At 38.6% G+C, this 12,186-nt stretch overlaps 2 protein-coding genes across 2 annotated transcripts; both read left to right on the forward strand.

Annotated features, from left to right (window-relative positions):
- The first annotated feature begins 2,119 nt into the window (after positions 1 to 2,119).
- Positions 2,120 to 3,300, forward strand: LOC125478908 (germin-like protein subfamily 1 member 17). The gene is made up of 2 exons (XM_048587720.1): positions 2,120 to 2,325; positions 2,579 to 3,300. Exons 1-2 carry the CDS (start codon positions 2,193 to 2,195, stop codon positions 3,130 to 3,132), a joined length of 687 nt encoding a protein of 228 aa, XP_048443677.1. The 5' UTR covers positions 2,120 to 2,192; the 3' UTR covers positions 3,133 to 3,300.
- A 3,013-nt stretch (positions 3,301 to 6,313) lies between these two features.
- On the forward strand, positions 6,314 to 7,339 carry LOC103941350 (germin-like protein subfamily 1 member 13). The gene is made up of 2 exons (XM_009351541.3): positions 6,314 to 6,514; positions 6,716 to 7,339. The coding sequence occupies exons 1-2, from the start codon at positions 6,382 to 6,384 to the stop codon at positions 7,267 to 7,269; spliced, it is 687 nt and encodes a 228-aa protein (XP_009349816.1). The 5' UTR covers positions 6,314 to 6,381; the 3' UTR covers positions 7,270 to 7,339.
- The last annotated feature ends 4,847 nt before the right edge of the window (positions 7,340 to 12,186 follow it).

A 12,186-nucleotide genomic window follows, 5' to 3' on the forward strand; every position in this document is an offset into this window, starting at 1 on the left:
AAAACAAGTATTATTCTTTTAATATTGTGTACGTCGTTTGACCAGATTTTCCCTCCTTCTAACAACTCTTTGGTACTAGTTTAACTCATTTCCTCTACATCTTCCTCGTTTTATAAATAAGTATATTTTATATACCTAATAGATAGACCTTTATTAAAGGCAGACCCCTAATGCAAAGGAATCTCCATTAAAAAAGAAAAAAAGAAAAAAGAGGATTAGGTGTATGGCTCGAGGGATTTTTCGGTGTACCCGGCACACCAAAAAAATTTGGTGTACCCTCGCTCATAATGGTGAGGGTGCACCAAAAAAATTTGGTGCACCCTCACTTTTTGTACACCAAAAAAATTCTAATGAGTGAGGGTACACCAAAAAAATTTGGTGTACCCGGCACACCTAAAAATTTTTCGTATGGCTCACTCAACATAGAACTTTAATGATCTGAACCGTTTATTTTGTAAGTCTCGATTTATTGATATTCTTTGCAAAAATTCAATTCAATCCAAAATCATTTGCCTATTTAATTATCAAGATAAAATTTCATTGTTTCTTATATAACAAAGTGTTCGTTAATTCTTTTGATCTCAATTAGATGTCCTAAATATTTTTGATTTGGCTAATATTTTGTAAGGATGATCTATGAGATGCAACTTGAAAAATAGACGATTTAGATTGTTAAAGTTCGATATGGTGTGGACCCCATAACTAATTCTTATTTTTATATAAATATAAAGATCCCTACCCTTAAGGGCTTCCTTATTAAAGGTACCCTTAGCCGGATATTCTTCGCTTCTTCTTTTTCAAGCAAAATTATATATTGTATATTGAAACACCAAATAATGGAACTTAGTCAAATTATTTATGTGCTTGAAAATTCTAACATAAGTAGCTTCTAATTTCAACTGTTAAATGCATGGTTGATCGGCCTTTTTTTATTCTTGTTTTGTAGTTTTTATTTCCGGCTATCTTAGTTAGGATCGATTTAATTAGTTACTGTTTGGGTTAATTGCATAAACATCTTTAAGTTTTACAGTGTTTTTACAAAACTCCTTGAGGTTGGCGTCAGTTGACTCCTCATTATAGTAGGATTTGACACCTTGTAATCAGGATAGGGGTTATTAGTTTTATTCTTTTCTTGTATCATATATTTACGAAGCATTCCAAAACCCTAAATTAGCACATACGAACCAAGGTTGTTGCTGGGAATGAGTTGGGGAAAGGGTAGATGGTGATTGTCTGTGGGTCCGCAGTGAAAAAACTAAGGGAAGTTAGATGTTTGGATTCAAGGGAGGAAAAGATGGAGGAGGAGAAGATGTGAGATTCTATCAAAAAAAATTAGTTTGTTTTAATGTTTTATTAATTTCTAATTTGATTTCTTTTTCTTTTTATTTATAAAGGTTTTTTATTTTCATTTTGGTTTGTAAGTAATTATAAGGGTAGATTTGTCCTACTAAGATGATTTTTTGACCAAAAGAGATTATGTGAAACTAAATTAAAACTTAAGGGAGTATGAGTGTAGTATTTCAAACGTAAGAAAGTTTTATGAAAACACAATAAACTTGCGGAGTGTTACTATAATTAACCTACTGAAAACACCTATACGTGCATGCATGTTTTTTTTTTTATTTATTTTTTTGTCATTATTTAAGCGTGGGGGTGGGGGAATCGAACTTGGGTGAGGTGGGAGTTTCTTTGGCTCTAGTGCCACTGCAACTAGGCCCCCATCCTCGTGCATGCATGTGTTAGTGTACAAGCTTAATTTTTATCAAAATTTCTAACGAACAAAAGAAATGCAAAAAATGCAATATTAGGATAATCGACCATATGAAAAAATGCGATATGGTCAGTGGCTTATTGCGAAAAGAAATGGTACAAATTAATATTAAATTTTAATCCAAGACGGCAAGACCAGTTCAATTAAGTTGTAATTACAACCAAGTCTTTAGCTGCTTCTAAAATGATCCAAGTCTTTACCTGCTTCTAAAAATTAATCCAAGCCTTTACGTGCTTCAATTATCTACAGGGAAAATCCAAGACCAGTTCATCATCAGTCTCTCTTGCTAATCTATAAATAGACAAGTATCCCCATACATAATTTTCATCCTTCTCAAAGCAACTGATCATCTAGTTAAGTACAAGTTCCAAGTCCTTGCTAATCTATACGATAATCCCCTATAGACTATACATAGCTAGCGATGAAAGGAGTTAATTTCCCTGTAACTGCTGTTGCCCTTTTAGTATTAGCATTCGCCACCCTCCTTGCCTCCGCCTCTGATCCCAGTCCTCTTCAGGACTTTTGCGTAGCAATTAATAACACCGATTCTGCTGGTACGTATAATTTTATGTTTCAATTATGTAAATACAATTCATTAATTAAGATTGTTCTTCTGTTCTATAAATTAATTATATGTTATTTTGTGTCAAGTAAAATTTCATTCAGTAAATAAAGAGAGTACGTAGGTAATAGCTAGAAGCCTAACTATATGATTTTGCATGGCTGATGGTTCATCATCCATGCATGTCCAACACGGACGTACATAAAAAGATTAATTAATTTGTTTGTGTGTTCCATTGCGAGCAGTGTTCGTGAACGGGAAGTTCTGCAAGAACCCAAAACTTGCATCAGCAAACGATTTCTTCTCTGACAAGCTCCGGTACCCCGGAAACACATCGAATCCGGTCGGTTCAATTGTCACGGCGGCAAACGTGGATGATATACCCGGACTCAACACTCTCGGCATATCCTTTGCTCGCGTAGACTTTGCACCAAATGGCCTCAACCCTCCTCACACTCACCCTCGAGCCACGGAGATCCTCATAGTCTTGGAAGGTTCACTCTACGTCGGATTTGTCACATCCAATGGCGACGGCAATCGGCTGTTCACTAAGGTGTTGTACAAGGGAGATGTGTTTGTATTCCCAATCGGTCTCATTCACTTCCAACTTAATGTCGGAAAAACCAACGCTTTGGCCATCGCCGGTCTCAGCAGCCAGAACCCAGGAGTGATCACCATTGCGAACGCAGTCTTCGGATCCAACCCTCCCATCAACCCTGATGTTTTGGCCAAGGCATTCCAGGTGGACGATAATGTGGTTGATTATCTTCAGAAACAGTTTTGGTACAATAACAGTTAATCAAAACGACTCACAAATTATGTGAAGTCTAATATTAAATAAATAAGAAGATCATGGTTTGATTTGCTTATGTAATGATGTACCAATCTTCCTATACAGCCAGTCTCCTTCCGACTCCGAGGGATGTTTTGAGCATAATTTTAATACAACAGTGATGTGTGTTATTTATCCCTAAATCTCTTACTTGGAAGGTTTTTTTTTCGTGGGTCGAGCTCTCACTTGCAGTTTGAACAATCGAAAAATGAACATAAATAAATATAATATATCATTCGATTCAACAAAATTATCATAACCACCTTCGATAAGAGCAAAAGGGCAACAAAAGAACGAACCTCACCTTATTGCCATGAGAACACCGTATCAACCAAAAGAGAAGAAAAAGAAGGGTTCCAGCAGCCTATCCGAGCCGAACCCGACCAACAAGAGTAGCAGCCACAAGTCTTATCGAAAACTAAATCAGTAGATCTGCTCGGCCTAGAAAATGTATGCTTTGTCAAACCACATCTGCTATTCTGCTCTTCCTACCAACCACCAAATACAAAAGAGATTTTAAACTTATTGTAACACCGATATCATGATAAAATCATTCCACACCCCAAAATGATCTGCTCGACTCGTCCAAAACAACAAACAATCTGCTTCTCCAATCCACTTCAAGCAAGCAAATGTGTTCCTCCAAACCACCTCGCCTCAAAATTGATCAGGGCACCTAAATTTCTCTTTGGGTCAGCATACTACCAATACCCACCACCACCACCTTATTAGTATGTCGTCTGAGCCATTCATTTGGGTCTGATCAGAAAATACAAAAAGAAGGACGACGAAGCATGCAGCAATAAATTGTAGCAAGAACTTTCTTAGTGTTCACTTATGATTTACTTGGACTTACATGATAAATCTCATCTGCATTGGACACTTATTGGGGCCTATACCCGCTTAGATTTGGGCCAAACTTCCGTCCAGCTATATTCTCTGCTACTCCGCTCATTTCATAACGTATTCTACCACGTTTAACGACAACCATATTCGTTGCCCAATTAATGAAACATAAGTAACTCTAACTACAAGAATACTACGAGGGAAATTCTCCTTTACACATTGTTTTTCACGAGTAAGCAGTTCAGATTTAACCAAATGAGCTTTGCTTTTGTAATGCATTTGCACCACTGCGTGGATTCGAACCCTGTCAGCTCCATAATATTATCTAATCTAACAAATGTATCAGTTGACAAAAACACAAAAAAATAAAAATAGATAAAAAATAAATAAATAAAACTTTCTTTCTACGGTGCAAGTGGAAATTTGACAAGATCAAAATTTGCGGAATGTTTATATATAATTGTGTATTGTCAACGAGAGTTCCCTTCCGTTGTCAACATGAATATTAATTAGTGTGTTTGAGAAAACCAATTCCACTGTCCGTAGAGAGAGGATTACGTTGGAATGCTTCAATTGGCTTAGCTACTGATACCTATTTTGATACTTGCATTCCTATTTGGAGGAATGAACTCATTCTTTTACTTGCAAATAATGTATCATCGCCGTAAAAAGTTTGTAACTGAAACCGTCTAATATCTTAATCTTTACTTGAAGATTACTATACAAAAAATCATTCATATTCCAAAATCATTTAGTTGTCTTGATGTACCAAATAAGTTCATAGTGTAGGTACTAAGCAGCATATTCGTAATATTAAATCGTCCAACTATTTGATATATTAGGACAACTAAACAATTCGATTCGAATGTAACAATTCGAATTTGAATGTTTTTTGTAAAGATGATCTTCAAATGAAGATTAAGATATTGGACAGCTCTAATTATGAAATTTCTACAACGAAAATACATTATTTGCAAGTTGGAAAAAATGCAAATAAGAAAAGTAAGAAAAATGACATTCTTTCTCTCTCTAGAAGCCCAAATCCACAGCCTCATCTCCAGCTTCAAGTTTCAGCCGCTGCCACTTGCTCTTGCTTGGGGTAGGCGACAGCCCGCTACTCCTTCCCTCCTTTGCCTTTTCCATCTTCTTCCTCCTCTCTTACTTCCTATGCCTCATCCCCCTCCCCCTTTTTCCTCTCCCCTTCTCAGGCTCTTTTCGTTTATTCCTGATTCTCCCTGAGTTTATCACAATTTTCCTAAGTCGAGTCTTAACTATCCCCTGAGTTTGTATCAAATATGGGCTTCATGCCCCTTATCTGGCGTCTTTTACCTACTTTTATTGCTTTTTATCTTTTAATTTTCCTTCCTCCCTCCTCCTTAGCTGGGATACTCCATCCCCATTCCACCAGGCACTCGGATAGACGGGCTCTGATCAGAATTGGATGCCAAATCTACTACCCTCCCTCACTTCCCCTCCCCCAATTGGCATCCTAGGCATGTTGGATCTCTATCGAGGCCAAGTATTGGGTATTTTACATACTCCTTAGCCTCACTCTCTACCACATGATACTTTGTTTGTATATATTTGCAGAGCACAGTTTTTTCCTTTTTGATCTTTGCGATTTCTAAGGAAGAAGTTGGGAGACTTCTATTGGACACCCAGGGTCAAAAATGCCATTTCACTGTATAAAACACACAAAAACCTAAATTTACAGAGCAAACTCGTGGGCTAAAAAGGCATAACACTGGCGAAGGAACAGTGTTTTAGGCTTTTTTTCTCTTTTAGTATATATATAATTTCCGGTTCTCGAGATCAATTTAATTAGTTACTGAAAACACCTATACATGCATGCATGTTTTAGTGTAACAAATTTAATTTTCATCAAAATTTCTAACGAACAAAAGAAATGCAATACAATTTTTCGATTTTAAAATAATATTTAAATTACACTAAAAGGATAGAGAGTTCAAACCTAAGTGTAACGCAGATTTTATTATTACGATAATGGATCACCTGCAAAAATGTGGTATATATGGTCAGTGGTTTATTGCGAAAGGAATTGGTACAAATTAATATTAAATTTAATCCAAGACCAATTCAATGAGGAGTAACTACAACCAAGTCGCTAGCTGCTTCTAAAAGTATCCAAGTCTTTACCTGCTTCTAAAAATTAATCCAAGTCTTTACCTGCTTCGATTACCCACAGGGAAAATCCAAGACCAGTTCATCATCAGTCTCTCTTGCTAATCTATAAATACAGAAGTGTCCCCATGCATAATTTTCATCCATCTCGAACCAACTCATCATCAGATCATCTAGTTAAATACAAGTTCCACGTCCTTGCTAATCCCCTATAGACTATAGCTAGAGATGAAAGGAGTTCATTTCCCTGTAACTGCTGCTGCCCTGTCAGTATTAGCATTCGCCACCCTCCTTGCCTTTGCCTCTGATCCCGATCCTCTTCAGGACTTTTGCGTAGCAATTAATAACACCGATTCTGCTGGTACGTATACTTATATGTTTAATTATGTAAAAACAATATCCTTAATTAAGATTCGATTCAGTACAGAGAGTACGTAGGAAATAGCAAGGCCTAAACCCTAACTATATGATTTTGCATGGCTGATGGCTCATCATCCATGCATGTACAACACCTACGTACATAAAAAAGATTTAATTTGCTTGTGTGTATCATTGCGAGCAGTGTTTGTGAACGGGAAGTTCTGCAAGGACCCAAAACTTGCATCAGCAAATGATTTCTTCTCTGACAAGCTTCGGTACCCCGGAAACACATTGAATCCGGTCGGTTCAATTGTTACGGCGGCGAACGTGGATAATATACCCGGACTCAACACTCTCGGCATATCCTTTGCTCGTGTAGACTTTGCACCAAATGGCCTCAATCCTCCTCACACTCACCCTCGTGCCACGGAGATCCTCATAGTCGTGGAAGGCTCACTCTACGTCGGATTTGTCACATCCAATGGCGACGGCAATCGGCTGTTCACCAAAGTGTTGTACAAGGGAGATGTGTTTGTATTCCCAATCGGTCTCATTCACTTCCAACTCAATGTCGGAAAAACCAATGCTTTGGCCATAGCCGGTCTCAGCAGCCAGAACCCAGGAGTGATCACCATTGCGAATGCAGTCTTCGGATCCAACCCTCCCATCAACCCTGATGTTTTGGCCAAGGCATTCCAGGTGGACGATAATGTGGTTGATTATCTTCAGAAACAGTTTTGGTACAATAACAGTTAATCAAAACGACACACAAATTATATGAAATCTAATATTAAATAAATAAGAAGATCATGGTTTGATTTGCTTATGTAATGATTGTAGGAACTGAACTAGGTCACTAAGAGTTTTGAGAATGCAAAGTATGAAAGCACTGGTATACTCGGGAGAATTCTTATTAGCTTGAAACAAACAACTTCGGCTATTAAATAGCCTTACATCAAACAGGAAATCAAATAACAACCCACGATTATACAGGACCCAAAATCATGGTGAGTGACTAGGTTAAACAGAAAACAACTTGTCCCTCAAGTATAGGAGGGTTATTAGCATGTCCAGGAATAAAGCCTAGAATAAAGGAACCCTAACAACTAGACTTTTGACTATTTCAACATCCTCCCTTAAACTGAATACCATTGATATTCAGTTTATTCCAGGGTATTCACGAACACCCATTAACTCTCGCATCTTCAAAAACACTTCAAGCTTTAACGGCTTTGTCATGATGTCTGCAATCTGTTCTTAAGTAGAACACTGTAACAGCTCCACAACTCCATCTTTGACAAGATCTCGAAGGAAATGAAACCGAACATCTATGTGTTTACTGCGACCATGCATTATCGGATTCTTTGAAAGTTTAATGGTTGAGACATTATCACAATAAACTACCGTTGGATCACTTTGCCTCAAACTTAAACTCCCCAGAATTCTTCTTAACCACACCACTTGACATGCACTTGAAGCTGCAGCTATAAACTCTGCTTCAGTAGTAGAGAGAGTAACCACTGGTTGTTTCTTCGAAGACCATGACACTGCACCTGAATTCATCATAAAAACATAACCTGAAGTGCTTTTTCTGTCATCTTGATCACCGGCATAGTCACTGTCCGTGTAGCCAATAAGCTCTTTATCTCCTCCCTTCTTGTAAAACACCCCAAAACCAATGGTGCCTTTCACGTACCTTAAAATCCTTTTAGCTGCCATTAGATGAGTCTCAGTAGGATGCTCCATATACCTACTAATCAAACTTACAGTGAACATAAGATCAGGACGTGTAACTGTTAAGTACATGAGACTTCCTACCATCTGTTTATAAAGCGTGCTATCAACCTTCACCCCCTCTTCGTCACGAGTTAGTTTAAAGCCAGGAACAACAGGGTTGTGCACTGAGTTGCATTGATCTATATCAAACCTTTCCAACACTTCCTGTGCATACTTTCGTTGATTGATGAATATTCCATCCGTTGTCTGCACCACTTCTATGCCAAGAAAATACCTCATTTGTCCGAGATCAGTCATGTCAAACTCATCCATCATGGACCTTTTAAATTGCTCAAACAATGACTCATCATTTCCAGTGAATATAAGATCATCAACATAGAGGCATACAATTAAAGTTTTACCTTCATTTGCTGCCTTAATGAACAGTGTATGCTCGTAGGGACATTTATTGAAACCTTCCTTGATGAAGTACGACTCTATTCGACTGTACCATGCCCGTGGAGCCTACTTGAGTCTATAGAGTGCCTTTTTGAGACGATATACCTTGGACTCACTCCCCTTATGTTCATAACCAGGTGGTTGTTCAACAAACACTTCCTCATCAATTGCATCGTGCAAAAAAGCTGATTTGACGTCGAGTTGGTAAATCTTCCAACTCTTTTGTGCAGTAAGAGAAATGACCACTCGTATTGTATCCAGTCGAGCCACTGGTGCAAACACCTCAGAGAAATCAACTCCATATTGTTGACTATATCCCTTTGCAACAAGTCGAGCCTTGTACTTGTCCACCTCCCCATTTTCATTCAGTTTTGTCTTGAAAACCCACTTCACTCCAATAGTTTTTCCCCCCGATGGCAGATCAGTCAACTCCCACGTATCATTCTTCTCTATAGCTTCTATTTATCGATCCATTGCTTGTCTCCACTTCTCACTCTTCACGGCATCGTAATAAGTTGTTGGATCACCATTAGTAAACAAGGCTAGGTGAGCCAAGTTTACACTTTCTTCATCAGAGAGACCCTCGCCAGTTTCATAATCTCTCATCCAGATTGGTGGTCTTCGAGTTCGTCCTTCTTGAGATGCACTGTCAAATGAATCATTACCATGAGACTCATTGGTTCCCATATCTTCAATAGCTCCAGATCCTTCTTCATCTTCTATGATTGTTTCTTCATCAGTTTCCCATTCAAGATCAGTTAAGATAGCCTACTCATGAATGTCATCCCAATTCCATTATTCATCTTCCTCAAAAACCACATCTCGACTTACAATAATTTTCTGTGAGATGAGATCAAACAGTCTATAAGCTTTGGATTCCTCACTTACCCATAACAGTATGCATTTGAGGCTTTTGTCATCAAGTTTCACTTTTTTGCTATCAGGTGCATGCACGTGAGATACACATCCAAAGACTCTAAAGTGATCCACCGATGGTTTGTGCCCACTCCAAGCTTCTTCAGGTGTCTTGCTTTTTACGGCAAGAGTTGGACTTCGATTCAATACATGCACTGCCCAGTTCACTGCTTCGGGCCAGAAAGTTTTTGGAATTTACTTCTCTGATAGCATGCACCGAACCATATTCATGATAGTTCGATTCTTCCTTTCAGCTACGCCGTTTTGTTGAGGTGTGTAGGCAGCCGTCAACTGTCTGTGAATGCCATTCTCACTGTAGAGACTTGTGAATTCATGTGACGTGAACTCACCTTCTCGATATGTCCTTAAGGCTCTTATGAACGCTCCTGTTTCCTTCTCCACTCTAGCTTTATAAGTTTTGAACGTAGCAAAGGCTTCTGATTTCTCCACCAGAAAATAAACCCACGTTCTTCTACTAAAATCATCAATAAAAGTGATGAGATACCTCTCCTTGCTATTTGAGACTGGACTTATCGGGCCACATATGTCAGCATGTATCAATTGTAATATCTTGGAGGCTCTCCATATACTTTCCCATGGAAAAGAGTCACGGTGCTGTTTTCCCACAAGACAATCTTCACACACTTTCTGAGACGCTTTGAACTTTGGTAACCCTTCAACCATATTCTTTTGTTGCAGCACTTTCAGTCCATTCCAGCTCAAATGCCCATACCGTCAGTGCCAAAGAGTCGCTTGATCAGTGGTTGTTATGGTGAGACTTTTTTGTTCCTTCAGTGAGTAACAAACAACCAAGGCAAACATCCTATTGCACGTCATCTCAGTCTCAAGAATTAGACCTTTCTCAGGATGAAAGATCTTGCACTTTCCATGTTGCATGAGCACAACAAGTCCCCTCTCTTGCAGTTGACCAATGCTCAACAGATTATTCTTTAACTTAGGTACAAAGAAGACTCCTGTAACAACATGCACGATCCCATACACCTCTATTCGCACCTTGCCCTTGCCCTTCACACTGAGACTGGAGTCATTTCCTAGCTTTACTGATTCTCTGAAACTGTCATCCATCTCGATAAATACTTCCTCGCTGCCACTCATATGATTACTACATCCAGAATCCAGGAACCAAGTGTACTCCTTCTCAGTTCCCTTAACATCCACTTGCACCATCAGCAACATTTCTTCCTTTCTTTGGACATTACCATTGAAAATGCCCTAGCTCATAACAGTTGTAGCATTCAATGATAGATTTGTCGAACCCAAATCTACCTTTTCCTCTTCCTCTTCTATGGTATGAGCCACGACCACCGCCTCTTCCTCCTTGTTGAATTCCATAAGTGACTTGAAGAGCTTGTTCATCCACAACTTGCCGACTGACTCTTTGTTCATGCACAAGAAGGCTGCTCTGGAGTTCATCAATGGATAAAGCATCCAAGTCATTCGACTTTTCAATCGAGCAAACAACATAATCATATTTTTGAAGTCATGGACCTCAAAATTTTTTCAATGATTACCACATCCTTTATTCTTTCTCCATGAAGCCTCATCTTATTGGCTATAACAAGCGTTCTTCCAAAATATTCATTCACAGTTTCTCCAGCCTTCATATGCAGTACTTCAAACTCCTTTCGAAGTGCCTGCAGTTGAGCACGTTTCACATGTGCTGTTCCCTGATACTTCTGCTTCAAGGAATCCCATATATCCTTCGCAGTTTCCTTTTTCAAGATTGTTTCTAAAATCGCACAATCAATGGCCTGGAACAAATAGTTCTTGGCCTTCAAGTCTTTCAATTTCTGCTCCTCCAGCGCCTTCTTCTACAAGTCACTAGATTCTGCCCCTCCTGCTCCTGCAGTGATTCCTGTCTCCACCAAGTTCCAATATTCTTTGGAACGCAGAAAGTTCTCCATTAGCATACTCCAGTGATCATAGTGCCCATCGAACCTTGGGATGGCAGGTTGTACAAAGCTACTCTCAGACGTCATGTTTTTGTTCTCTCACACTGACACCAGGTTTGGTCAGGCCCCGTGATAGGGCTCTGATACCAGATGTTGGAACTGAACTAGGTCACTAAGAGTTTTGAGAATGCAAAGTATGAAAGCATTGGTATACTCGGGAGAATTCTTATTAGCTTGAAACAAACAACTTCGGCTATTAAATAGCCTTACATCAAACAGGAAATCAAATAACAACCCACGATTATACAGGACCTAAAATCATGGTGAGTGACTAGGTTAAACAGAAAACAACTTGTCCCTCAAGTATAGGAGGGTTATTAGCATGTCTAGAAATAAAGCCTAGAATAAAGGAACCCTAACAACTAGACTTTTGACTATTTCAACAATGATGTACCAATCTTCCTATACAACCAGTCCCCTTCCGACTCTGAGGGATGTTTTGAGCATAATTTTAATACAACAATGATATGTGTTATTTATCCCTAAATCTCTTACTTGGAAGGTTTTTTTTTTTTTTTTCTTTGTGGGTCGAGCTCTCACTTGCAGTTTGAACAATCGAAAAATGAACATATATAAATATAATATATCATTCGATTCAACAAAATTATCA

Source organism: the organism of the source record quoted next, unplaced genomic scaffold (assembly GCF_019419815.1).
Source record: "Pyrus x bretschneideri cultivar Hongxiangsu unplaced genomic scaffold, Pyrus_bretschneideri_v1 Contig27, whole genome shotgun sequence".
NCBI lineage: Eukaryota > Viridiplantae > Streptophyta > Magnoliopsida > Rosales > Rosaceae > Pyrus > Pyrus x bretschneideri.

Bases quoted from the DNA above. Each gene is read 5' to 3' on its own strand.
- LOC103941350 (XM_009351541.3), top strand. From the start codon at position 6,382: ATGAAAGGAGTTCATTTCCCTGTAACTGCTGCTGCCCTGTCAGTATTA. The intron at 6,515-6,715 runs GTACGTATACTT...CATTGCGAGCAG, and splicing joins TAATAACACCGATTCTGCTG to TGTTTGTGAACGGGAAGTTC.
- LOC125478908 (XM_048587720.1), top strand. From the start codon at position 2,193: ATGAAAGGAGTTAATTTCCCTGTAACTGCTGTTGCCCTTTTAGTATTA. The intron at 2,326-2,578 runs GTACGTATAATT...CATTGCGAGCAG, and splicing joins TAATAACACCGATTCTGCTG to TGTTCGTGAACGGGAAGTTC.